This window comes from Mesoplodon bidens, assembly GCF_964165515.1.
Source record: "Mesoplodon bidens genome assembly, chromosome: 2".
Classification (NCBI taxonomy): domain Eukaryota; kingdom Metazoa; phylum Chordata; class Mammalia; order Artiodactyla; family Ziphiidae; genus Mesoplodon; species Mesoplodon bidens.
The window spans coordinates 170816568-170844556 of record NC_138177.1 but is presented as its reverse complement, the minus strand read 5'-3'; the positions used below and the strand labels follow the sequence as shown (position 1 = coordinate 170844556).

The 27989-nt window shown below is 37.8% G+C and overlaps 1 protein-coding gene across 17 annotated transcripts in view; it reads right to left on the bottom strand.

Moving 5' to 3' along the window:
- Positions 1 to 27989, bottom strand: part of EIF4G3 (eukaryotic translation initiation factor 4 gamma 3) — a 374779-nt gene that overhangs the window by 129757 nt on the left and 217033 nt on the right. For 12 of the 17 annotated variants that reach the window (XM_081224467.1, XM_081224470.1, XM_081224463.1 and 9 more), the window contains 3 exons: positions 25754 to 25876; positions 7459 to 7567; positions 137 to 976 (listed from right to left, as the gene is read on the bottom strand). In XM_081224467.1, the coding sequence (XP_081080593.1) occupies positions 137 to 976; positions 7459 to 7567; positions 25754 to 25876 (1072 nt within the window). The remainder of the gene's footprint in view (positions 1 to 136; positions 977 to 7458; positions 7568 to 25753; positions 25877 to 27989) is intronic. The other 5 variants (XM_081224460.1, XM_081224473.1, XM_081224461.1 and 2 more) reach the window with 1 other exon arrangement.

Here is a 27989-nt window from a genome sequence, read left to right as displayed (position 1 = left end):
GAAATGAGACTAGAAATTACAGCATTCATTTGATGTTTCTGGAAGTCAAGGAAAGTAGCCAATTAAAAAATAACTCAAACACTGCTTCCTTTTCATGTTGAACAAGCAAAATATAATTAATAACAGAATAGCTTACCTGGGACTGGGCTCTTTCTCGAACTTAAGTTCTGAGAATCCATAATCTCTTCTGTTTGCCCATCTGCTTCTACCTCTATTTTGTTCTGAATCTCTTTTGCATCTTCATTAAGGCAAGTTCTTATGCTCTCGTCCTCTTCTAAGACTCTCTGAACTGCGGTGGGACCACTAGCAGTACTAACAGTAGAGGCAGCAGCAGGAACAATGACTGGTGTGGGAGGAGGAGAAGCTGGAGGAGTTGGAGGAGACGGAGAAAAGGAGGGAACTATGGAAGGGGTGATAGGAGTTGCAACACTCTCCACTTTCATTTCTTCTGGGGGATTTTCCAGGATCTCCAATTCAAGAGTCAATGGCAACACCTCCTGTTTTACTATTTCCACAATGCTTTCCGTGGCTGGTAATTTTTCACTAACTCCATTCATTTCATTAATTAGGTTAGTACTAGAAATCAGCGGAATATCATTAGGTGCTACACTACAAGATTTCTTGCATATATCATCATGGATTTCATCTGTTGGTGAAGGATCTGATGCTTCTGTGCAAGATGTAGGGCTGGGTATAGGAATTGTGTCTTCTTTTGAGGAAGAGAGTTCACATCTGTCATCAGTAGCAGTGGTGAATACTGGCTGGCTACTAAGAGCAGCAGAGGTGGGGGAAGCAACTGTACTTCGAGCAAGTGGAGAAACAGTGGTAGGTGATGGAGGCAGAGTAAGCTCTGGTATGGCTTCTACTGCAGTAACCTCAGATGTCTGGCCTGCTTGTTCTTTCTTCTCTCCACTAAGGGCTAGCCTAAGGACTGGGGAAGGAGTCTTTAACACTGGATCTGGTTTTGGCTTCTCTTCTGGGAAAGAAAAAAATGAAAGACATTTAAGAATAATTTTTGGATCAGAGATTGTACTGTATTATTTTAGGGTAATTCTTTTAATCTCTTACTCTAAAACATGGGCAGCAGAAGACAGATCAAAATATTACTTATTTTGCCACTCCAAAAACATTGTCATATTTTCTTCCCTATTTTCCACTATTACTTAACCTCCAATACATATATAAAGTTTATTTTGAAGTAAGAGAAGGAATTAATTCACCAGATGACTATGTCAAGAACACAAAGGGAAAATCTAATCAAACCTGTAACTAAAACATTCTCGGGATGGGAATGGGGCTTTTCTTTAAGGTAGAGAAAGCCTTCATCTGTAGAAAATTTTTCTACCAAGGATACACTATAGAGACAGGACAGGACAGTTCAGGGGCAAATAACTGCAGATTAAATTATTAGATACAGATATTATTTTTTATTCTATATATTTCTGCATTTGGGGGATTTTTATAAAGAACATGTATTACCTGTATAAAAAACTAGTTTCAATAAAAACTATCATGGTGCCATTTATTATCAATGAAGTTTATTATCAGTGAAATCAAGTTCCTGAACATAAAAATGCATTTAGAAATTAACTTTCATTTCTTAAAAGAGGTATATAACTAGAAATAATGTTAAGGAATAAAAATGGAAATTTATCTTGTATCTTCAGTTGTAAAAAAAAAATTCTTTAAGGAGAAACCAACGCTAATATTCAGACAATCAAGTCCAATTAAAAATAAACAATATATATTAAAATAATACAGAAAATGTGCATTTGTATATAGACAGAAAAAGAATGACAGCAAGAGTGAGAGAGATAAATTGATAATCATAATAAAGGTTAATAAATTGATAATCATAATAAACCAGAAAAACGAAAGGAAAGCTAACTCATGAAAATTTCTATATTTTAAAATTCCAGGCAAACTGATACATGATTCATGCCTGGGAAGATGAAACCAAAGGAGATTTAGACTGGTTTCCAGCCTTGTGTTTCCTTAGTGGAATAAACAGGCTCCAGTGGAAAAACAGCTACTCATGAGCATGTTCATCAAATGCAAACAAAAAATTTAAGCACTGCTGAAAGACAATCTAAACTGAAAGGGACTTTACTTTCTCTGCCAGAAATCTTTATGCATAAGTGAAATTGAGTGTTTACAATAACCTTTAGTTAAGTAAGTCTGTCAAAGAAAATATGCTCGTTGATCAGATAAACAAATGGTAAAACTAAGCTGTTAAAGGCTAATTCATTCACCGCAACTACTTTTACTGGCCTTAAAATTCACTTTAATTGATGGGCTTAGAGGCCAGTGTTTCTTTAACTCTGCCTATTTACTGTAGTGGAGAAATAAGATCAATAGGCTCTGAATGCCAAATACTTCAGACTAACTTGCCAGGGCAAGAGACAAAAACATTCAAAGAAATACATCTATTATATTTATTACATATATGTGATATATATAAAATAAATATGTATTTATTAAAATATCCCTGATGAAAATACTTTCCAACTCAACCAGAGTAACTGCTACATGGGTAACCCAGATTATAAGATACCACTATTAAAAAGCACATCAGAATATTACCCTTTGGGACGTCCCTGGTGGCGCAGCAGTTAAGAATCCGCCTGTCAATGCAGCGGAAACGAGTTCGATCCCTGGACCGGGAAGATCCCATATGCCGCAGAGCAACTAACTCCGTGCGCCACAACTACTGAGACCACACACTGCAACTACTGAAGCCCACCTGCTCTAGGGCCCGCGTGCCGCAACTACTGAGCCCGCGTGCTGCAACTACTGAAGCCCGTGTACCTAGAGCCCATGCTCCGCAACAGGAGAAGCCACCGCAATGAGAAGCCCACGCACCGCAACGAAGAGTATCCCCCTCTCGCCGCAACTAGAGAAAGCCCGCACTCAGCAACGAAGACCCAACGCAGCCAATAAATAAATAAATAAATAAATAATTTAAAAAAGGATATTACCCTTTATGACCACTGAATGAAACCTAGATGAATTAAATTAAACAGTAGAAAATAGTAAATCTCACATTAACAATCTAATAAGAGTATGTCAATTCAATTATTAATTTTGGGAAATAAAATTTCTGATACTAAAAATATCAAACAAAAGCAGACCTATGACTGAAACTTCTACATGCTCTTGAGAAATAGCTAACATTAATAAAGAAAATTAGAAACAAAAAAAATTTATTTTGAGAGCTCCTTTTTCTGAAATAAGTCCTTTAATTAATTCATTAAACTTTTACTACAGAAAGCAGAAAGGTATAATAGAGTAGATCTAAATAAAGAACACTGATTTTATGTCTCTAAGAACTTTTACTATTAAGAGTATGTTTTTCAGAGCCATGGTAGTTTGAAATCTAATATACTGCATTCAAAATGTTTATACCATTTGGCCATTTTTAGGAATTTGCAGGAATTTCACCTTTAAGAATTTTTTCTAAGGAAATAAACATTGAAGAGAAAAGACAGAAGTCTAGAATATTTAAAGCAACAATATTTATAATAGAAAGATAAACTAAATATTTATATTATAAACTAATACTTATAATAGAAAAGTAAACTAAATTTCTAACGAGGGACTTATTAAAGAAATAATGGTCTGGGCATATAATGGTAATTATTGCAATCATTTGAAATAAGCTTTTAAAAGAGTATTTAATTATACAGAAAGTTGTTTATAATAAAAGACATGTTTTTCTAAAAAGCAGGGCACAAAAATTGCACGTGGAGCACAAACCTACTGGTAACAAAGAATATACAGAATACTAACATAGATGCATACGGGGAAGTCTAGAATTACATACAGGTTATTAACAATGGCTCTGGATAATGAGATAAGAGATAATTTTTCTTTCTGTTTAACCATAGTTTCTATAATGAATGTCAAATTTATAAGAAAGAAAAAACTGCTCCCTTTTATTCTCATAGAGTGGTGGAAACAAGCTGCTAGATGGGCGCCCTTTGGTTGTCAGGAGCCACACAAGACAGAGAGGGTGTTGCTATCATTGAATGGGGAGAGACCAAGAATGCTAAGCATCCTGCAATTTGAGGGACAGTCTCATTTGACAGAGAATAGTCCTGTCCTAAATTCCAAAAAAGCCCCAATTGAGCTACATTGGTACAACTGGTTGAATTACAACAGAATAGCATTCATTGAATACCTACTCTACATCAAGAGCCTTCAAAACGCACTAAGACTAAGGCTCAAATAACGTTTATTTGTATTTAATTATACATACCATATCCTCAATACACTGAGCTGAATGCATTTTTTCAAACATCAAACAATCATTTAAGCTGTGTCTCTAGACTATCACACCAACTGAAGATTTTAATTCATTCAACAGTCTTTCTACAAGTCAAGTTGAGGTCTTCCTCGGGTTTTTTCTTCTTTTTTTTTTTGCGGTACGGAGGCCTCTCACCTCCGCGGCCTCTCCCGTTGCGGAGCACAGGCTCCGGACGCACAGGCTCAGCGGCCATGGCTCATGGGCCCAGCCGCTCTGCGGCATGTGGGATCCTCCCAGACCAGGGCACGAACTCGTGTCCCCTGCATCGGCAGGCGGACTCTCGCCACTGCGTCCCCAGGGAAGCCCTTCCTTGGGTTTTTATCAAGTACCAAAACAAATGGGAAATGGCGTATTTGTCTGGAAACTTGGTCTTCATGTAACTATTTCAGCTGTTCACATCAAAAACTGAGAAAATCAGACACTTAATTATGGCAGCTAACGTTTATTAAGCACTTAATATGTACCAGGAAATGGGTCAAATACCATATATACATAGTGTCCTTCAATTCTTACAGTCACCAATGGGATAAAAACTATTACGTTCCTATTTTACAGAGGGGGAAACTGAGGGTTCTAGAAATTAAGTCACAGGTCCAAGGTCATATAACTAGAACCTAAAAATGATTTCAAATGCTAAATTCTTCCAATTCAAGAACCTAAAAATGATCTCAAATCCTAAATTCTTCCAATTCAGAGGGGAAAAGGGGGAGTTTATGCAAAAAGAAGTATTTAGGTGAATCAAGCTAGTGGGAGACTTCGGGGCTAAAATGGGATCCCAGTACAAACCCTCAGTAATGATATTTCCATCAAGAGAGAAAAACCAATCTGACTGCAGAATGCAGAATCTATTGTCTCTGGGGGTAATATAACAATTTTTTAAAACAGTGCATTTTTGTATCCTACTTTAATTTCAAAATGAATCTACGGTTAAGAAGAAATTTTTAAAAACTTTCTTAACTGTTAAAAAATTCTCTGAAAAATGATGAACCCTTTCTAATGTTATTTGAATTACATATATTTAGTTTAAAAAAGAAAACTACTCTGAAAACTATTCTATATATTGACAAGTTATGGACAGAATTAGAAACAGAAGATTAGAATTACTGAGTTTTCTGGAGAACAGCTGGTACTAGAGGAAGACAGCAGTAGTTCCAAAAAGTTACTATAAGCTCTATGAAATATACTTAAAACAGAAGTTTTTCTTTTCATCAAGGTAATGTCGAACATTTTCCAATTCACTCATATCTATATCAAACATCAATTTGAAATGTTGATTTTATTATTCAAATTTCCACTAAGCATAAAAAGCAAAGCATTCTACATTCCTCCTTCTGTAAATCAAGGCCTAAATATGGTAAGATGCAGGTGTCTACCTAATCCAAAAATCTTAGGTCAGAGCTATCACCATCAAGATATGTTATGAATTCCTCGTATTGCAGCCCAGCTAGAGAAAGTCAGCGTAAAGGATATATTTTAAGGCCTCTCTGCACAGTAATTATTCAGTATGTTTAGCACGATTCTAACTAGCAAAAGGATTATAACTGTGCAAAAGTAATGACATTTTGAAGGGAATACCCTGAAAATTCCCCACTCAGATTGAAAATATTCTGAATTTTGACTCAAAATTGCTTGATCATTGGTGGTAGGAAGTAGTCTTCCACAATACCTACGAACTGCACTCCTGCAAGGTGAACGGCTTTAATATTAAAAATTTTAACTTTAAGCGTTTATGAGTCTCTAACTCTGAACACTGCTGAAAGAAGTATTTGACACTGCAACTTTTAGAAGCATGTCAGTTTAGGATTTATTACCTATCTTGTGGTTTAAAACTATTTCATAAAACAAAATTTAGGACTTGTCTCTGTCCAAGTCTCCTAGGCTCCTGAATACTAAAGGGAAAGAACACCATATTATCTTTGCACGCCGTAAAGAAACATTGAAACCACACATTAGAAGTTTGTGTTATCATCTTGCAATCCACTGAAAAAACAATGCCACTAAATACCTCCACTTTGACTGTGTGCCAATTCCCAATGCCTTTTTTTTTTTTGCGGTATGCAGGCCTCTCACCTCCCGGATCTTCCCGGACCGGGGCACAAACCCGTGCCCCCCGCATCGGCAGGCGGACTCCCAACCACTGCACCACCAGGGAAGCCCCCCAATGCTTTTTAAAGAATAATTTTTAGAAAGTACAGAAAGTATACATCAGCTATGGAATATTAAGGGGTTTGGAGGAATAAATAATTCAAGAAAACAGAAAACACATATGACTTCTATTCATTCTTAGAATGAAATCAGAAACATGAACAAACTAACTTGCTTCCTTCTGTGTCTAATGAATTGTCTCCCAATTTTAGCTCAGGTCAACTTAAATCCAACTAGGCAGGAAAGAGAGACTGTGATAACCCACTTTCTGGCATGAGATTTCCCTTAAAGTTTCCTATTTATAATCCAAGAGGCAGTATGTGTACTTATTTCACCAAACATTTGGTACTTCATGTTCAAGGTCAACAGTAGAGACCTTAGTATGATTCCTGCATAATAATAACGGCTATAATTTACTAAGTGCTTTTCAAATGCTTGGCATGTCCCCACTACAACTCTGTGAGGCAGGTATTCTTCATTCCATTCTGTAACTGAAGAAATTAAGATATACAACATGACTCATCAAGACCAAATAGTGCTTGATGGATTCAGGATGTGAACTCAGTACTGTCCCCAACTGAGGCTACAGAAGCCAAACTTGTAAGAAGAAACATTTTATGTTTTTAAAAATAGCAAGATACACATGAACATGTTGAACTTATAAACAAAACTGTTGCTCTTATAAAGAAATATATACATAGATTTATTTTCCCCAACCTTGTTCCAAAAGAAATAGTTTAAGGCAGCTAAAGCCTTTACCTATAAACATACATTGACAGTGAGGCATTAATAAAATGTAGGAAAAATTTTTACTAATCATACCTACTTTACTTCCTTAGAGGTAGAACACTTTGATTTTCCATCTCAAAGCTCTGTTTAAAAGTGGGTATCTAAATAATCCTCATGTTTTACTTTTATTCCTAAATGCTGAGGGCAATGTAATTAATTAAAAAAAGAAAAAAAAGAAAGAGACTAAAGGTAAGAGGGAGGAAAAGTCATACACAAACCTTGCTTCTGGTCGCTAGCTGCAGTGACAGGGGTGCTGGCAGCAAGATGAGCGCTCTCCACAGTCCCATAAACCACAGGGCTGTGCTCAGGGACCTGGCTGGGCAGCTGCTGGGATTTGAAGTACAAAAAAGGGTGATAATGAGCGTGCGAACATAAAAACTAGCAACATGGAACCCAAGGCAAGTGGGGAAGACAAAGTAGGGCAGGAGATCACAAAATTAAAAAAAAAAAAAAAAAAAAAAAAAAAAAACGGAAAGCAAGTAAAAAATATATAGGCCAGTATAATAAATTCAAAAAGTACATGGGAAGACGAGGAAGAAAAGGAAAAGCGGCAGCGGGAAAGGGGAAGGAAAAGAGATGATTAATATTAACCACAGCAAGAAAAGACAGCACAACAATCATTAGTACAAATGCATTCATTCTCCAGTGTTCCTTCTAAGGACAGACTTTCAATCTGAGAGAGAATTTAGCATCCTCCCAGTCAAGACCAAAGGGACTTGGTCAACTTCATTTATAAATTACCTAGCAAAGTAGTTCATCAGTCAAAAAGAGGACAAACAAAACATGATGGGTCTTAAAACCAGTTACTGATTCAAGAAAACAATACTGAAAGGTGATTCTTATCATTTGTCCATATAACCACTCAGGTGAAATGCAACTTGGAAAGCCTTTAAAGAAACTTTCACCTTAAAATGTCTTTAGATTCTGGGTCACGGATGGTATCTTTTCAGAGTCTGAAATCTGAGTAAAGTATCTGGCTTCTCAGAGCTAAGAGAAAACTATCCTTTTCAATCAGCCAGTATATGGAATAAAAAATGCCCATCAAAATTCTAGCAGAGTAGGTTGAAAAAAATTGCAGGCATTGTTCAACTTAGAGGGAAAAAGAACTACACAAGAAAGAACAAGAACATTCAATCTGCATCACATTCCAGTTAGGTGTTTGTTCTGGATTTGAGGGTTACACGAAAGCCACACAACAAAGCAGTGCCTCTCCTCGGAGATCTAAGGTCAATTTTTTGATAGCTATAATCGTCTACATTGAATTCTATCACTGCTATCAGAGCAGAGCTCCCTGCACAATTCGGACTTCTTTTTTTGGAGGGGAGGGGGAAATTGGGGGTAGACAGGGCCACTCAAAAATGGGAGTTAATGAAAAATATTTTCACGTCAGTAAGTCTCACATACAGTAGGAATATAAAATGAAATATATAAGTTAAACACCTATCATTTACCATATGTCATTTAACTAACAATGCTTTTCACAATGTACAACATACAATTTATATAGGACTATATGTAATGTATAAAATAACAGATAAAAATGGGAAAAATAGCATTATTTCACCTATTCATTATAGACCATGAAAGTACTCATATTCCACAAAAACTTCTAAATGAAGACCACTAAAATTATATTTCCATATGTAAAAAATGAAAGAGTTTCTATTTTCACTTTGAATCACTGTCAAATGGATAGTACTACCATGATTACTCTACTCGGAATCCTTAGCTCCAGTGGGAAAAAATTCTATTATTAAAATTCAAAAATTAGGAAGGGTTCCCAGCTGTAAGTGAAAATAAGTCACCCCTCTATACCTGCAGATATGTGAACCACAGATACACAGACCCGATTGTACTAGCCATTAATACCTAAAAGACTTAAATATCCACAGATTTTGTTATCTGCGGGTCCTGGAACCAATCTTCTATGGATACTGAGGGATGACTATAGGGACTCAGTTCAATTCTAAGGTTGAAAACAGCTCTAGAACAAAGGAAAGAGTCAATACTATTTAATATTTATTAAATAATTATCCACATAACCCAGGAAAGAAAGATCTGTAAATTGTGTCCTTTACCAGAAAGAAAGAAAATATTAACTACTTCAATAGTCAGAGAAATTAGTAACCAATGAAAAAGGGTAACTGCTGAAAGTAGGTCACCAAAATAAATGACATACATGGTTAAGGTGAGAGTTTTAAGACAGTAAAAGACTGCTGATACCTATAAATCTGTATAGATCAGAGAGTTTTTCAATCTAAGATTAAAATACCTTCAATCATATTAAAAAGACAACTGCACAGACATTTTTCCAACAACAAAGCCCTAGGAAGATGTTATGCATAAAGATTTATAAGAAAGGAGTGAGATAACATGTTGGTTAACTCACAGTTCCAAATCCAAGTGTCTAGTACTTAGTTATATAGCCACAGAATGCTAGGAAAAGTACTCAATTTCCTCAGCTGGGGACTTCCCTGGCAGTCCAGTGGTTAAGACTCCACACTTCCAATGCAGGGGGTGCAGGTTCGATCCCTGGTCAGGGAACTAAGATCCCACATGCCACACGGCGCAGCCAAAAAAAAAACACACACACACACACACAAAGGTAATCCTTAGCTGTAAACTGAAAAGGAACTAAAGATCCTACAGTGCCTTTCAGCTTTAACATTCTCTAAACCTCTGAAAGGACCAAGAAAATAACATACTAACATACAACATACATCAATACTTAAATCTTGTTTCAGATTAATTTTAATTTAGGATAATCTCAAATTTTAGCTAACCTCTAATTTCATCTCTTCTCAGGTGACACGATCAACCCTGTTGAGAATATATTTAATGAATTTCAAAATCACTGCACTTCAGTCACTTTCACTATTGGTAGGAGTTAAAATTTATAAAAGTCAGACTGGAAGGGCAATTGATATCAAAACATAAAATAATTCAACAAAGATGCTCAGGAAGTCAGGTTAAAAGGTTAGGGTTTATTTGGCAACATCACATTGTTTCAACAGTTCATAATTTATGTCAATGCTAAATTCCCTCCCCACATCAAATTTTTCAAGATCAAAGTTCTGATTGGCAGAAGAAAAAAAATTCTCACTTTTCAAGTACAATGTTAAGGAAGCTTATTTAAAGAATGGCAAGATATCAGACACTTGACAGTACCCAAGAAGTGAATTTCCTTTATGAACTCTACTTGAGAATCTACTCTGTTGAAGATTTACATATTAAATTTGAAGTACTGGCCTGAAGGGATACTGGTAGATGTGGGCCCAATGGAAGAATTAATTTTTTTTAAATAGAGTACCAACAGATAAAACGAGGCAACAAAATCTGGGATTGTCTTTAATATTCTTTGTACAATTTAAAATTCACTTCTCGAGAGCAGTCAAGATGGCAGAGTAGAAAGACTCAGTTATCTCACTCATGAGCACGCCAAAATCACAACTGTCTTCAAAACCACCATCAATGAAAAAGACTGGAACCTACCAGAAAAGATTTTCTACAACTAAAGACATAAAGAAGGAACTAAAACAAGACGGGTAGGAGGGGCAGACTCACGATATAATCAAATCCCATACCCCTGGGTGGGCAACCCACAAACTGGAGAATAGTTATATTGCAAAGGATTTCCCATAGGAGTGAGAGTTCTGAGACCCATGTCAAACTCCCCAGTCCAGGGGTCCTGCACTGGGAAGATGAAACCCCAGAGCTCTGAAGGCCAGAGCGGCTTAATTTGAGAAGCCCCATAGGACTGAGGGCAAAAGAAACTTCACTCTTAAAAGGGTGCACACAAAATCTGATGCGCACTGGGACCCAGGTCAAAAGCAGTAACTTGATAGGAGCCTGGGCCAGACCTACTTGCTGGTCTTGGGCAGTCTCCTGGAGAGGTATGTGTGTGTGTGGGTGGGGGGGTGGCTGTGGCTCACCCTGAGGACACAGATACTGGTGGCAGCCATATTTGGGAACATTCTACTGTCTGACCACTGCTGCTGGCGGCTGCCATCTTCACTCACTAGTTCCATCACCTAACCCTAAACCCACACAACAGCCTGTAGACACCAGTGCTGGGATGCCTCAGGCAAAGCAACTCTGCAGGAACAGAGTCCCACCCATCAGCAGACAGGCTGCTAAAAGACGTCGTGATCCCACAGCCACCTCTAGACATGCGCCAAGACATGCCCTTGCCCACCAAAGGGCCAAGAACCACTTCTACCCACCAATGGGCAGGCACTGCCCTCTCCCTCCAGGAAGCCTGCATTAGCCTCTAGAACAGCCTCATCCAACAGGGGGCAGACACCGGATGCAAGAAAACTATGATCCTGCAGCCTGCAGACCCAGCCCACTCACAGCAGGCCAGACCTTATCCTGCGACTAGCTTGGCCCAGGCCCGGTCCACTAGCAGGCCAACACAAGCTTCAGGACACCCTGGATCCCATACCGAACTGTGTCAGGAACTGGCTCCCCCACCAACGACTTGAAACAAGTTCTAGGATCCCTGGGCCCTTCAGCCAGAATTCAGGAACCAGCTCTGTACGCCACTACTAACCCCAGGCACTAATCCCAGGACCTGGTGTAATACAGGCAACAGCCTCGGAGTCTTTGGGATCCTGACCCACCAGTGAGCCAGCACTAGCCCAAGGGCCCCCTAGGGATCTAAAACAAGCCACCTCATGACCAGGCCCCACCACAGAGCAGCTAGCAGCATCCACACAAGGCATGGCCTGGCAACCAATCACACTAGGAGCCAACAAAGCCTACCAGACCACCCACACAGTCAGCCGTCCACAACAGGAGTCACTCAGCCCTCTTAGGAGGAACCCCTAGAGCATATAGCTTGGGTGACAAGAGGGGAGTGCACTGCTGGGACGCATAGGATGTCTCCTATAGAAGGCCACTTTTCCAAGTTTGAGAAATGTAACTAACCTACCACATACATAAAAATACAAATAGCAACTCAGACAAAATGAGGTGGCAGAGAAACATGTTCCAGATGAAGGAACAAGATAAAACCCCAGAAGAAAAACCAAATGAAGTGGAGACACAGGCGAATACCCAAGAAAGAGTTCAGAGTAATGATTGTAAAGATGATAAAAGAACTCAGGAGAAGAATGGATACACAGAGTGAGAAGTTTTTAACAAAGAGTTAGAAAATATAAAGAACTAAACAGGGATGAAGAATACAATAACTGAAATGAAAAATACACTAGAAGGAATCAATAGCAGACTAAATGATACAGAGGAATGGACCAGTAAGCTGGAAGACAGAGTCGTGGAAATCACTGCTGCTGAACAGAAAAAAGAAAGAAAAGAAATGAGGACAGTTTAAGAGACCTCTGGGACAATATCAACTGTACTAATATTCACATTATAGCCGTCTGAGACGAAGAGAGAGAGAAAGGGCCTGAGAAAATATGTGAAGACACAATAGCTGAGAACTTCCCTAACCTGGGAAAGGAAACAGTCACCCAAGTCCAGGAAGTGCAGAGTCCCACACAGGATTAACACAAGAGGAAGACACCAAGACACACCATAATCAAAAGGACAAAAATAAAGATAAAGAGAGAATATTAAAAGCAAGGGAACTCCCATAAGGCTATCAGCTGATTTTTCAGCAGAAACTCTGCAGGCCAGAAGGGAGTAGGATGATATATTTAAAGTGATTAAAGGGAAAAACCTACAACCAAGAATATTCTACCTGGCAAGGTTCTCATTCAGATTTGATGGAGAAATCAAAAGCTTTACAGACAAGTAAAAGCTAAAAGAGTTCAGCACCACCAACCCAACTTTACAACAAATGTTAAAGGAACTTCTCTAGGCAAAAAAAGACACAACTAGCAACAAGAAAACTACAAAATAAAAAAGCTCACTGGTAAAGGTAAACACACACTAAAGGTAGGAAATCATACATACATAAAGCTAGCAGGGAGGTTAAAAAGACAAAAAAATGTAGTCAAGTCATCTATATCCACAATAAGCAGTTAAGGGATACACAAAACAGATGTAAAATATGATATCAAAAACAGTAATCATGAGAGGAGAAGACTAAAAAATGTAGGGGTTTAAAAATGCATTTAAGGGACTTCCCTGGTGGTCCAGCAGTTAAGACTTCACGCTTCCACTGCAGGGGACACAGGTTCGAGCCCTGGTTGGGGAACTAAGATCCTGCTTGTTGATCTCATGTGCTGCGTGGCACAGCCAAAAAAAATGCATTTGAAATTAAAAGATCAGCAACTTAAAACAATCATGTATATATATAGACTGCTAACCGCAAACCAAAAATCTACAATAGATATATACACAAAAAAGGAAAGGAATCCAAACATAACACTAAAGATAGTCATAAAATCATAATAGAAGAGAGCAAAAGAAGACAGGTAAAAAAAAAAAAGACCTACAAAACAAATAAAAAACGAGTAACAAAATAGCAATAAGAACATACATATCAATAATTATCTTAAACATAAACGAACTAAATACTCCAACCAAAAGGAATAAAGTGGCTGAATGAAAACAAAAATTAGGTCTATATATATGCTATCTACAAGAGACTCACCTCAGATCTAGAGAAACACACAGACTGAAAGAGGATGGAAAAAAGTATTCCATGCAAATGGAAATCAAAAGAAAGCCAGAGTAGCAATACTTATATCAGACAAAATAGACTTTAAAATAAAAACTGTTACAAGAGACAAAGAAGGACGCTACATAATGATCAATGGATCAATCCAAGAATAAGATAAAAAATTCAAATACATATGCAACCAACATAGGAGCACCTCAATATACAAGGCAAATATTAACATATAAAAGGAGAAATCGACAGTAACACAATAATAGTAGGGGACTTTGACATCCCACTTACATCAATGGTCAGATCATCCAAATAGAAAATCAGTAAGGAAACACAGACCTTAAATGACACATTAGACCAAATGGACTTAACTGATATATGAAGGGCATTCCATGTGAAAGGAGTTGAATACATTCTCTTTTCAAGAGCACATGGAGCATCCTCCATGATAGATCACAGGCTAGGCCATAAAACAAGCCTTGATATGGTTAAGAAAACTGAAATCATATCAAGCATCTTTTTCCAATCACAATGCTGTGAGACTAGAAATTAACCACAAGAAAAAAAACCTGCAAACACATGGAGGATGAAAAATATGCTACTAAACACAAACACACGGAGGCCAGAAAATATGCTACTAAACAACCAATGGATCACTGAAGAAATCAAAGAGGAAGTTAAAAAATACTTAGTGACAAGTGAAAAAAAAAAAAGCTGAACTAAAACCTAGGGGATATGGCAAAAGCAGTTCTAAGAGGGAAGTTTAGAGCAATACAAGCTTACCTCAGGAAACCAGAAAAATCTCAAATGAACAACCTAACCTCACTAAAGCAATTAGAGAAAGAAGAACAAACGAAACCTAAAATTAGTAGAAGGAAAGAAGCCATAAAGATCAAAGAAGAAATAAATGAAATATAGACTAAAAAACAAAAAAAGATCGGTGAAACTAAAAGCTGGTTCTTTGAAAAGATAAACAAAATTGATAAACCTATAGCCAGACTACCCAAGAAAAAAAGGGAAGGTCCAAATCAATAAAATCAGAAGTGAAAAAGGAGAAGTTACAACCGATACCACAGAAATACAACAGATCATAAGAGACTACTACAAGCAACTATACACCAATACAATAGACAACCTAGAAGAAATGGACAAATTCTTAGAAAGGCACAATCTCCCAAAATTGAACCAGGAAGAAATAGAAAACACCAACAGACCAATTACCAGTACTGCAACTGAATCAGTAATTTAAAAACTCCCAAAACAAAAGTCCAGGACCAGATGGCTTCACAGATGAATTCTACCAAACATTTAGAAAAGAGTTAGCATCTATCCTTCTGAAACAGTGCAAAAAAACTGCAGAGGAAGGAACACTTCTGAACTCATTCTATGAGGCCAGCACCACCCTGATACCAAAACCAGACAAAGATACTACAAAAAAAGAAAATTACAGGCCAATATCACTGATAAAAATAGATGCAAAAATCCTCAACAAAATACCAGCAAACCAAATCTAACAATACCTTAAAAAGATCATACACCATGATTAAGTGGGATTTATCCTAGGGATGCAAGGATTTTTCAATAGCTGCTAATCAATCAATGTGATACACAACATTAACAAATCGAAGAATAAAAACCATATGATCATCTCAATAGATGCAGAAAAAGCTTTTGACAAAATTCAACATCCATTTATGATAGAAACTCTCCAGAAAGTGGGCATGGAGGGAATATACCTCAACATAATAAATGTCATATATGACAAACCCACAGTTGACATCAAACTCAATGGTGAAAAGCTGAAAGCATTTCCTCTAAGATCAGGAACAAGACAAGAATGCCCACTCTTGCCACTTTTATTCAACACAGGTTTGGAAGTTCTAGCCACAGCATTCAGAAAAGAAAAAGAAATTTTAAAAATCCAAATTGGAAAGGAAGAAGTAAAACTGTCACTGTTTGCAGATGACATGATACTACACATAGGAAATCCTAAACATGCTACCAGAAAACTACTAAAGCTCATCAATGAATTTGGTATAGTTGCAGGATACAAAATTAATGTGCAGAAATCTGTTGCATTTCTATACACTAACAACGAACTATCAGAGAAATTAAGAAAACAGTCTCATTCACCAACGGATCAAAAAGAACAGAACATCTAGGAATAAGCCTACCTAAGGAGGCAAAGACCTATACTCCGAAAACTCTAAGACACTGATGAAAGAAACTGAAGTCGACACAACAGATGGAAAGATATACCATGTTCCTGGATTGGAAGAATCAATGTTGTTAAAATGACCATACTACCCAAGGCAATCTACAGATTCAATGCAAGTCCTATCAAAATACCAATGGCATTTTTCACAGAACTAGAACAAAAAATTTTAAAATTTATATGAAACACCTAAGACCCCAGATAGCCAAAACAATCTTGAGAAAGAAAAACAGAGCTGGAAAATTCATGCTCCTTGACTTCAGACTATAAAAAAAGCTACAGTCATCAAAACAGTACAATACTGGCATAAAAACAGACACATAGATCAATGAAACAGGATAGAGAGCTCAGAAATAAACCCAAGCACTTACGGTCAATCAATCTATGACAAAGGAGGCAAGAATATACAATGGAGAAAAGACAGTCTCTCCAATAAGTGGTGCTGGAAAAGCTGGACAGCTACATGTAAAAGAAATAAATTAGAACACTCTCTGACACCATACACAAAAATAAACTCAAAATGGATTAAAGACTTAAATGTAAGACCAAACAGTATGAAACTCCTAGAGAAAAACATAGGCAGAATACTCTTTGACATAAATTGCAGCAATATTTTTTTGGATCCACCTCCTAAAGTAAAGAAAATAAAAGCAAAAATAAACAAATGGGACCTAATTAAACTTATAAGCTTTTGCACAGCAAAGGAAACCATGGACAAAATGGAAAGACAACCTAGTAAATGGAAGAAAATATTTGCAAATGATATGATGGATAGGGCATTAATACCTAACATATGTAAACAGCTCATACAACATGACATCAAAAAAAAAAACAACCCGACTAAAAAGTGGGCAGAAGAACTGAATTAAAAAGAACACAAATAACAAATATTGGCGAGGATGTGGAGAAAAGGGAACCCTTGTACACTGTTGGTGGGAATGTAAATTGCTGCAGCTATTGTGGAAAACAGTGCGGAAATGCTCTGAAAAATAAAAACAGAACTATCATATGACCCAGCAATTCAACTCCTGAGTATATATCAAAAAAAGAAAGAACATTTATTTGAAAAGTTACATGCACCCCAATGTTCACAGCAGCATTATTTGTAATTGTCAAGATATGGAAGCAACCTAAGTGTCCGTCAAAAGATAAATGGATAAAAAAGATGTGATACACACACAAACACACACACAAAACGGTATCTACTGAGCCATAAAAGAGAATGAAAATTTTGCCATTTGTAGCAACATGGATGGACTTAAGAGGGCATTATGCTAACTGAAATAAGTCAGATAAAGACAAATACTCTGTGATATCACTTATATGTGGAACCTAAAAAATACAACAAACTAGTGAATATAGCAAAAAAGACGCAAACTCACAGATATAGAGAACAAACTAGTGATTATCAGTGTGGGGGGAGGGGCAACATAGGGGTGGGGCAGTGGGAGATACAAAACTACTGGGTGTCAAGTATGTATTGTACAACACGGGAAAATAGTCAATATTTTGTAATAACTGTAAATGGAAAGTAACCTTTAAAAATTGTATAAAAATTTAAAAATTGATTTGGCAGGTTTAAAAAATAAATAAAATTCATTTCTCTTTACATAACCTATATTGTTTCTACCCAAAGAGAGGCCACCATCATTTACTGTCTATTTGTATATGACAGGATGTTTCAGTACAGAGGTAATTGTAGACAGGAGGCCAGCAACTATGGCCCAGGGGCCACATGCCTATTTTGGTACTTCCCATGATATAAAAACTTTTTACATTTTTAAATAGTTGGGGGAATTTTAAAAGCACAATATTTCTTGACATATGAAAATTACAGGATACTTAGAAAGTTTTACTGGAACAGCCACAGCCATTCATTTACATATTGTCTATGGCTGCTTTCATGCAACAATGGCAGAGTTGAGTAGTGGTGAAAGAGACAGTTGGCTGCAAAACCAAAAATGTGCACGATCTGGCCCTTAACAGAAAATGTTTGCTGACCCTTATTGTAAGCCACTGGGAGAGAGCCAGAGACTCCAAATAGTTATACAAATATAAGCAAGATGCTGATGTAATTTACTGTTATCATAAGAGGCTATTTGAATGTTTCACATTTCATTATTTATATGTAAACTGACTTTTCAAAGTCCCATTCAATGACTTTAAAACAGCCATTGTAATAAATACCACATGTGTTTAACATATACAAACCCTGGGGATAAAGAAGTATTGCCCCCAATTGAGAAACATTATGAAGATTAGGAAGTAAATTAATACATAAATGGCACCAGGAAAAAGGACCAAAACATACTTCTTTCATAAATCGGAGAGAATTCGCCTACACTCATTCTTTAGAAAGGTGTGTATGTGTGTGTATGCATGCACACACATACACACTCACATGTGTGGGTTTTCCCCCCTGGCATCTATCACATACAAAACATTGAGAACCCACTGGTGACTAAAACAGAAAAATCCTTAGCTTCTGGAGCTTATATTCTTTCAAGGGAAACATTTAAGAATAAACCGGTACACACACAGAGGAATATTATTCAACCATAAAAAAAATGAAAGCTTGCCCTTTGCAATAACATGAATGGACCTTGAGGGTATTATACTAAGTGAAATAAGTCAGATAGAGAAAGAAATGCCGTATGAGCTCACTTATATGTAGAATTAAAAAACAAAACAAAACTCATAGAAAAAGAGAACAGATTGGTGGTTGCCAGAGGTGGGGGGTAGGGTGGGAAAAATGGGTGAAGGGAATCAAAAGGTACAAACTTCCAGTTATAAAATAAATAAGTCATGGGGATGTAATGAACAGCATGACAACTCTAGTTAATACTACTATATTGCATATTTGAAAGCTGCAAAAACAATAGATCTTAAAAGTTCTCATAATTAAAAAATTGTTTTTTGTAACTGTGCATGGTGACAGCTGTTAACTAGACTTATTGTGGTCATTTTACAATATATACAAATATCATTACGTTGTACACCTAAAACTAATGTAATGTGTTATGTCAATTATACCTCAATAAAAAAAATAAATAAAAAGAGGGGCTTCCCTAGTGGCACAGTGGTTAAGAATCCGCCTGCCAATGAAGGGGACATGGGTTCAAGTCCTGGTCCGGGAAGATCCCACATGCCGCAGAGCAACTAAGCTCATGCACCATAACTACTGAGCCTGCGCTCTAGAGCCTGCATGCCACAACTACTGAAGCCCGCGTGCCTAGAGCCCATGCTCTGCAACAAGAGAAGCCACAGCAATGAGAAGCCCACACACCGCAACGAAGAGGAGCCGCCGCTCGACGCAACTAAAGAAAGACCATGCAAAGGAACGAAGACCCAACACAGCCAAAAATAAATAAATAAATAAAAATTTAAAAATAAATAAATAAATAGAAAGAATAGACAGAGAGGCAAGCAGAAGCAAGGAGATGAGTAGGAAAGTTACTGTTGTTTACAGGAGATCTAAGTTGTTTAGAGCATAACAGTAGCAGTGGAGATGGTGAAAATGAGCCAGATAGGACTTGCTGATATAATGGTGTGGAATATGGAATAAAGATTTTTGTTTTTAATTAAAAAGAATGTTCTGGCTGTGTTGGGTCTTCGTTGCTGTGCACGGGATTTCTCTAGTTGTGGCAAGCAGGGGCTACTCTTCATCGTGGTGCACAGACTTCTCACTTGGGTGGCATCTCTTGTTGCGGAGCACAGGCTCTAGGCGTGTGGGCTTCAGTAGTGGCAGCACACGGGCTCAGTAGTTGTGGCTTGCGGGCTCTAGACCGCAGGCTCGGTAGTTGTGGCACATGGGCTTGGTTGCTCCACGGCATGTGGGATCTTCCCGGACCAGGGCTCGAACTCGTGTCCCCTGCTTAGCAGGGGGATTCTTAACCACTGCGCCACCAGTGAAGTCTCAGAACAAAGATGTAAAGACAACTTCTAGGCTTATTGTCTGAGCAACTAGGGCAGACTATGGTATAATTTACTGATAACAAAAACAACCAGGGGAGCACACCTAACACCTGAGGAAACATTAACAAAGGATTCACAAACTCAAATGCTTTTATAAACTAATGGGTGACCTAAATATGTGACTCAAAAGGGTGTAAAATAATAATAGAACAATGTAACAAACTAAAGAATGTATGCCCAGGTTAAAGGCATTCAGACTGATGGAAACTTTTTTTCTTTAAACACTAACCTGATAAAACAACATACATCTGCAATAAAAAGAACCTCTTCCCTGAAGACAAGGAAAGACTGCCAAGGTGTCAGGAATGCTGAGGGAAACTCAGACACTCAGCGTAAAAGCTGTCCTTAGGCTTAACTAGAGGACTTATAATGATTTTAAAGTTCCAATGGGGTAAGAGGGCTAAACAACAACAACTTTAAAAACCAAGTTTTTAAACCACACTGCAACAAAGAGTAGCCCCCGCTCGCTGCAACGAGAGGCCTGCATGCAGCAACGAGGACCCAACGCAGCCAGAAATAAATAAATTTAAAAAGAAAAAAATTTTTAACTACACAAATCAATAAATAAAAATTAAACTAGATACCATTTTTAAATCTATCAAATAAGCCATAATGTAAGGTAAGGGGTATTCTCTCATACTGCTATTGGGAGATTAACTGATACATTTCTGGAGGTTAGGTAACAACTGGCCAGATGATTTCCAGGTATCAAGTTTGTAAGAAGCTCTTCAAAAGACTGAATAGGGCTTCCCTGGTGGCGCAGTGGTTGAGAGTCCGCCTGCCGATGCAGGGGACACGGGTTCGTGCCCCTATCCCGGAAGATCCCACATGCCGCGGAGCGGCTGGGCCCGCGAGCCATGGCCGCGGAGCCTGTGTGTCCGGAGCCTGTGCTCCGCAACGGGAGAGGCCACAGCAGTGAGAGGCCCGCGTACAGCAAAAAAAAAAAAAAAAAAAAGACTGAATAATCTGCTAACTTTGGTAATTTTCCCAAAAGACAGGAGAGGCTGCATCTTCCTTAATATGTGCAAGCAATCAATTATCTTTCACCTGACCCTATACTCTGTGGCATAGGACTCTATCCCAAGTTATATCTGTGCTTCATTATAAGAGTAATTCTTAAAACAGAAAAAGGAACAAGAGGGAGTAGGGAGAGGAAGGAAAATATATAGTTCATTTTAAAATTTTAAGTGATTTCACTTCACCACCCTTTGGAATTAGACAATTCTGGAAGCCTTGCTTATACAGTCGTCCCTCAGTATCCATGGGGGATTAAGTCTAGGACAGCCCGTGGATACCAAAATCCTCAGGTGCTCAAGTCCCTTATATGAAAAGGTACAGTATTTGCATTTAACCTCCCAGGTACTTTAAATCATTTCTATATTACTTATTATAACTAATACAACGTAAATGCTCCGTAAATAATTGCCAGTGCATGGTAAATTCAAGTTTTGCTTTTTAGAACTTTCTGTAATTTTTTTTCTGAGTATTTTTGATCCCTGGTTATTTGAATTAGCAGATGAAGAACCTGTGGATAGGGAGGGCTGACTGTACAACACCATACACTTATTTTTACCCTGCAGGGTCCAAAATGACTTTCAGGAAGCTGGCACATTTCTTAATATGAAAACGTTCCTTGTGCCTCACTGCTATCAACAACAGAGATATAGCTGAGAGACTTTGATGCTGAGGGAAAGTAACAAAAATGTTCCCTTCTTTCCAACTTAAATATTTAAGGACTAAAAGGGAACTCTGAGATTACTTAGTATAATCCTTCATTTTACATATCAAAAAATAGGGGTTTAAAGGGCTTAACATTCTCACCCAAGGTCATAAATCTAAGTGACAGAGTGGAGACCGACCAGCATCAAGTACTCTAGTATTCTGTCCATTCATGCACCTGTCTGTGTACTATGATCATCTGAATGGGCACATATATTACACATATTTCTATATCTTTAATACATCTGAGATATAAAATCTCAAGGAGTTATTCCACAGATCATTTTAAAACTCAGGAAGCAGGACAATTTTAAATTCAATCTACTCTTCAGGACAAAAACAGAAGCAGCAAAAACCTGTTTCTCCTCTCCATTCTCCTCCTCCAATGCAGTTTCTCTCAACTAGCTCTTCTTAGCTTGCTTGCTTGCCAAAATCATTCATTATCCCCCTTTTTCAAACATCCCATGTACACTGCATGTTGTGTTTTACTATAAATTCCAGTATCTAAGCTTGAAGAATGACCTCTGATTCTTCCCTCTCTCTAACTCCTAGGGGAACCATGCAATGTGTTTACCTGACAGTACTGGTTTATGCCTGTTGTCCCAGCAAAATGATTAATAGCATCCCCATTCATCTCTAAAAGCGCCCCAATTTAGATGATAAATTATAGGGTTACCCTTTTTATAATCCTTACTTAGTAACCAATTGCTGAATATTTCTCTCACTGGCTTCCTCTCCTTCAACTGACTTCCCAATTTATCGCTAGAAATGTTAACAGTCTCCCTTCACTCTATTTCCCACCTCCATGTGCCTTTCTGCACATGCTGCCACTCTGCCTGGAATACCCTTCTCTCTCTTTCCATTTTTGTGATACCAATCTGGGAACTCAGGCCAAGTGGCATCTCTGCTGTGAAGCCTTCAAGACTCCTCCAGTCATTCTCTGTGCCTTCTGAAATAACAATAATTGTAATACTAATAACAGATAACATTTGTTGAATGCTCATTATGTCCCAAGCTTAAGCAATTTTAAGTATTTAATACTTATAATAACTCCATATGATATTTATTTCCCTTGTTTTTTTTTTTTTTTTGCGGTACGCGGGCCTCTCACTGTTGTGGCCTCTCCCGCCGCGGAGCACAGGCTCCAGACGCGCAGGCTCAGTGGCCATGGCTCACGGGCCCAGCCGCTCCGCGGCATGTGGGATCTTCCCGGACCGGGGCACGAACCTGTGTCCCCTGCATCGGCAGGTGGACTCTCAACCACTGCGCCACCAGGGAAGCCCTACCTTGTTTTTTAAAATGTGGAAGCTAAAGTTCTAGAAGATAAGTAATTTGGCTAAAGTTACAAAATGCAGTTGTGGAACTAGGACTTGAAACCAAGTATATCTGATTCTAAGCCAAACCTTTAAACCTCTCCCCTGTACTATCTCACCTGTACCAAGTACCATTAATAGGTTTCTGTGATCCAACACATTTGAGCCTGTGCTGTAAATATGACCCACTTGGTCGCCTCTGTGCTTTAATAATTCTTGGTATACACTTCACAGGAGGATCGGTCATATATTAGTACGTATCCTCTGTCTCCCTTGAAGAGACTGGGATGAGCTCAATGATAGGGAAAGGGCTTTGCTATTCACAGCACACGCAAATGTGAATCAAAGCAGGTACTCCGTAAGGCCAAAAGCAATACAGTATTTACTATTTAGTCATAAATTCTGAAAAGGGTTGTCTCATCTGCAGTCTTACTTACTAAGACTGTGGTCTAGGATCTATTTAGAATTAGGCCAAGGGTACAAACTAGCAGTTTTTAGGTTAAACCTAAAGGATCTTATTTGGCTAGCATAGTGCTATTTATTAGTAGAATTAGTTGCCGATTAAAACTCGCAGATTGATTTCTAGCTTCTTTTGAAACATTGGGTCAACATTTTTACATGGCATAACAATTAGGCATTAATGATTGCCTCCCCTAACCAGGGATATCCTCTCCTACTCTATGTGCACCACTCTCCATGAATTTCTAGAAAATGAAGCCAAGTGTCGGTTGCCATCATCACACTTGCACTGTTGTTGTTCTTAAGAGGAAAATGAAATATTTCTAGTACATACGTCTGTTAAGAGGCTATTTATTCATTCCATGAAGTTCATGCATTTGGAAAGACAACAGATCATTAAGTGTGGATTTAAATGCAACTACCTAATAAAATAAACTGATGCTTCAAGACAACATTACACCTCAAAAAGAACTACCAACATTATAATAATTGACTGATGACCTTTATCAAATAAAAATATACATTTAATGGGCTTTATGATTACCCAAACACATACATTCGTATTCAGGCCTGGGATCCCTGGGGAAAGATAAAGAGCAAAAGGATTCCTGTGATTAAGGACAGAGATAACCAGAAGAGGGTAGGATCAAGCTTGGTGAGATTAAAGAAAAACAAACCAACCCACAGGGAATTAAAATGCAAAAAGATATACTAATATATATTCAAGTTGAGAATTTAAACACAAATCAACAAAAGGTTGTTGACTACATAGTTGGACAGTAACAATATTTTAATTAATGTGGGAAAATACAGACCAAAATTGAACTGCCTCGATCAACTAATCCTAAATTTTTGCTATAGTATGTTCCCACCTAACAGAGCACATAAGTGGATAACTTAAATGTGTATATGGTGCTTGTCCCACGTTTACGTACAGGGACAAGATTAAGTATAAGCCCTGTTCAATCATTCCAGATTTGGAATATCCCTGGGGAAATAACAGGGAATGGTGAAAAGTTCTACTAACAATCAACAACATAACCTTATAATTCATATATCTAGATGGTTACATATTATATTTAGCTAGATGATGGAAGGACTGAGATAAAAGTCAGCCAGAGAGTATCATCGTTTCCAAGTGAAACACATCATTATACAAAGTCCCAAGTTTTAGGTCGACTCAAAATTCACAGATTTTCAAGGGGCTCTAAACTTAGACATCTGTTTGTGAGCTCAATTTTTAAAGAACTTTTTTTTTAACCTATATAGTACTACTAAAATCAAGTCAATAGTCTGTCATTCTGAAATGCCTTATATTTGATCATCCATATCACCTGATTTGTAAACTGGGCTCTGAGAAGTACCTCACCATCCTGCCACAAGAGGGGGAAGCAAGCAGATCCTTAGACCTTAACAACTTTGGTTATGTCTGATTTATATGCTGAGCATTCACTTTAGATATTTTGAAGATTTGAAATCACTCTTCTCCTCTGAATGGTTTAGCAGAATTTAAAGTAACCCAATGATGAAATCAAAATTCTGTCAAACTTGGGGGGGGGGGTGTCCATTTTCTATCATAGTTTGCTAAACCTCAGCTTCTCCTGGAAAGCCTTGATATCTAAAAGCAAGAAAGTGAACTCTTAGAAGATCGTGATAACCACATTCTGCAACAGGAACAAAAAGGTGTTTGCTAGAACTTGTTAATAACCTTTGCAAATGATTAAAGAAGACACCCTCCACTCAAGAAGCTCATTTATGTAGTACTAAAAAGTAAGAGGTATACCTATAATACATTTAAATATGCTCTGAATAACACAGGCAATCATCTCAAACAACACAGTTCAATAAAAATATTTAAATTCTCAATTTTAATGTTAATATTATCACAGAGTGTAGCATTTAATTCCGAAGACTCCATATTGAAAATATAAAATACTCATTTAATGATGAGGTTTCCATAGGAATGCAGCTCCTTTTGGTACCATGCAATAATAGTTCATTAGGAAGAGTGGCAGCAGCTATGCTCTGAATGTGAAGACAATACAGAGAAATATTACCAATAAAAAGTTGGAAGTTATAACAGTTTACAAAGAGAAACAACATGTCTGTTTAAATATCATTTAGATATTCGAGGCTATGAGACAACTGAGAGAAAGGAAAAGTACAGTCAAGTGGCTATAGAAGAAAGAAGAGCTCAGTAGAGGTTAGTGAACAAAAATACACATCATCATCCATCATGGCACATTCTGTCTTACCTGAGGAGGAGTAGGTGTGGATGTGGGTCTCCCTATGGGTGGAGTAGGATTTCTGCTGCCACCTCCAGACATAATCTCCTCTGTTATGTCTTTACCTCCCTGGTTTGGATCTCGAATTCTTATCTATAAGGTTACAAATAAGATGGCATATTTATAGATGGGTGTCTATGTAGTAGATTTATAGGCATATGATGTATAAAGATACAAACTGGGAAACCTGTCAAACATCAAAGCTGACAATCACCACATTTGACTTGATTTCAATCACAGAACCAGAGGGGGTCATTCAAAAGAATTTAGGCCATTAGCTCTGACTTGAATTAATTAGCACAACAAGCTAAAATGAAACCTAGTTGGATAAATTTCTACGTGAAAAAGGCAAAGTATTAACACTTGTCTTTTTATTTATTTATTTATTTATTTATTTATTTATTTATTCATTTATTTATGGCTGTGTTGGGTCTTCGTTTCTGTGTGAGGGCTTTCTCTAGTTGCGGCAAGTGGGGGCCACTCCTCATCGCCGTGCGCGAGCCTCTCACTATCGCGGCCTCTCATTGCGGAGCACAGGCTCCAGGCGCGCAGGCTCAGTATTTGTGGCTCATGGGGCTAGTTGCTCCACGGCATGTGGGATCTTCCCAGACCACGGCTCGAACCCATGTCCCCTGCATTGGCAGGCAGATTCTCAACCACTGCGCCACCAGGGAAGCCCAACACTTGTCTTTTAAGCAATGCCAAATTGACTGATTTTATTTATAATGCTTAACATAAGACAAGATTCATAAAAGAGTTTTAAAATATGGAAGTTACTATCTAAAGTTTTAAAGCCCTTAAATGGTTCTCTAACAAAATGTAAAATATCCATATCCTAGGACTCAGAAATAGGGATTTATGTTGCAGATAACCTTGTATATGTATGTAAAGATGCTCATTGCAATACTGTTTTTTTCCCCAGCAGACACAGAAAGATTCTAAAGGCTGATCAAGAACATAGTAATTAAAACTTTATGCTACAATATGTGATACCTAGAAAAATCGTACAGATGAACTGGTTTGCAGGGCAGAAATAGAGACACAGATGTAGAGAACAAACATATGGACACCGAAGGGGGGAAAGTGGCAAGGGGCGGTGGTGGTGTGATGAATTGGGAGATTGGGATTGACATATATACACTAATATGTATCAAATGGATAACTAATAAGAACCTGCTGTATAAAAAATAAAATAAAAAAATTTATGCTACATCCTTACAATTAAATACCAAACAGCCAGTAGAAAAAAAGAGATTGATCTACATGTACTAATATGGAATGACTGTCAAGATGTACTGGTAAATGAAAAGATGCAAGATACAGAACAATGTGTATGGTCTTCTTTTAATTTTTTTGAAGGCTACCTATGCATAGACATCAGTGGAGATGGTGCTATAATGGAGATGGAGTACCTGGGTCTAGGCCTTCCGTTCTGGGACAGTGCTGAAAGCCCCCCCTCTGTTTGTCATTTAATCCAGAGCTTATCAAGCTAGCCTTGGCTTCTTGAAAATTTCAAAGAATTCACTAATAAAACCATTTGTATCTGGAAGCTTTCCTGGGAGTAGGTCTTTATTAAGATTTCTACTATCAGCTATTTTTTCAGGTATAGAATCTTATGCTTACTATAGTTTTTTGGATTTTTTAAAATTTATTTATTTATTTATTTATTTATTTTTGGCTGCACTGGGTCTTCGTTGCTGTGTGTGGGCTCTTCTCTAGTTGCAGTGAGCGGGGACTACTCTTCACTGCGGTGTGCGGGCTTCTCGTTGCAGTAGCTTCTCTTCTTGTGGAGCACGGGCTCTAGGTGCATGGGCTTCAGTAGTTGTGGCACACAGGCTCAGTAGTTGTGGTGCACGGGCTTAGCTGCTCTGCAGAATGTGGGATCTTCCCCGACCAGGGCTCAAACCCGCACTGGCAGGCGGATTCTTAACCACTGCAACACCAGGGAAGTCCCCTACTACAGTTTTATGTACTGTTTTACAATTCAGTTATTCTACTTTCTTTCTCAGTAACATCTATTAATACTGTCTTCCATTTCCATTATTTTCTTTATTAATTTTTCTGCATTCTGAGAGTGTTCTTCAAGTCCAACATCTACCATGCTGTGTCAACATTTCCACAGCAGTTTCTCAACTGTAGTGTCATGATACATTGGCATGTCATGTTTATTATGATGTGTGCACAAATAATTTGTCTCTGATGAAAA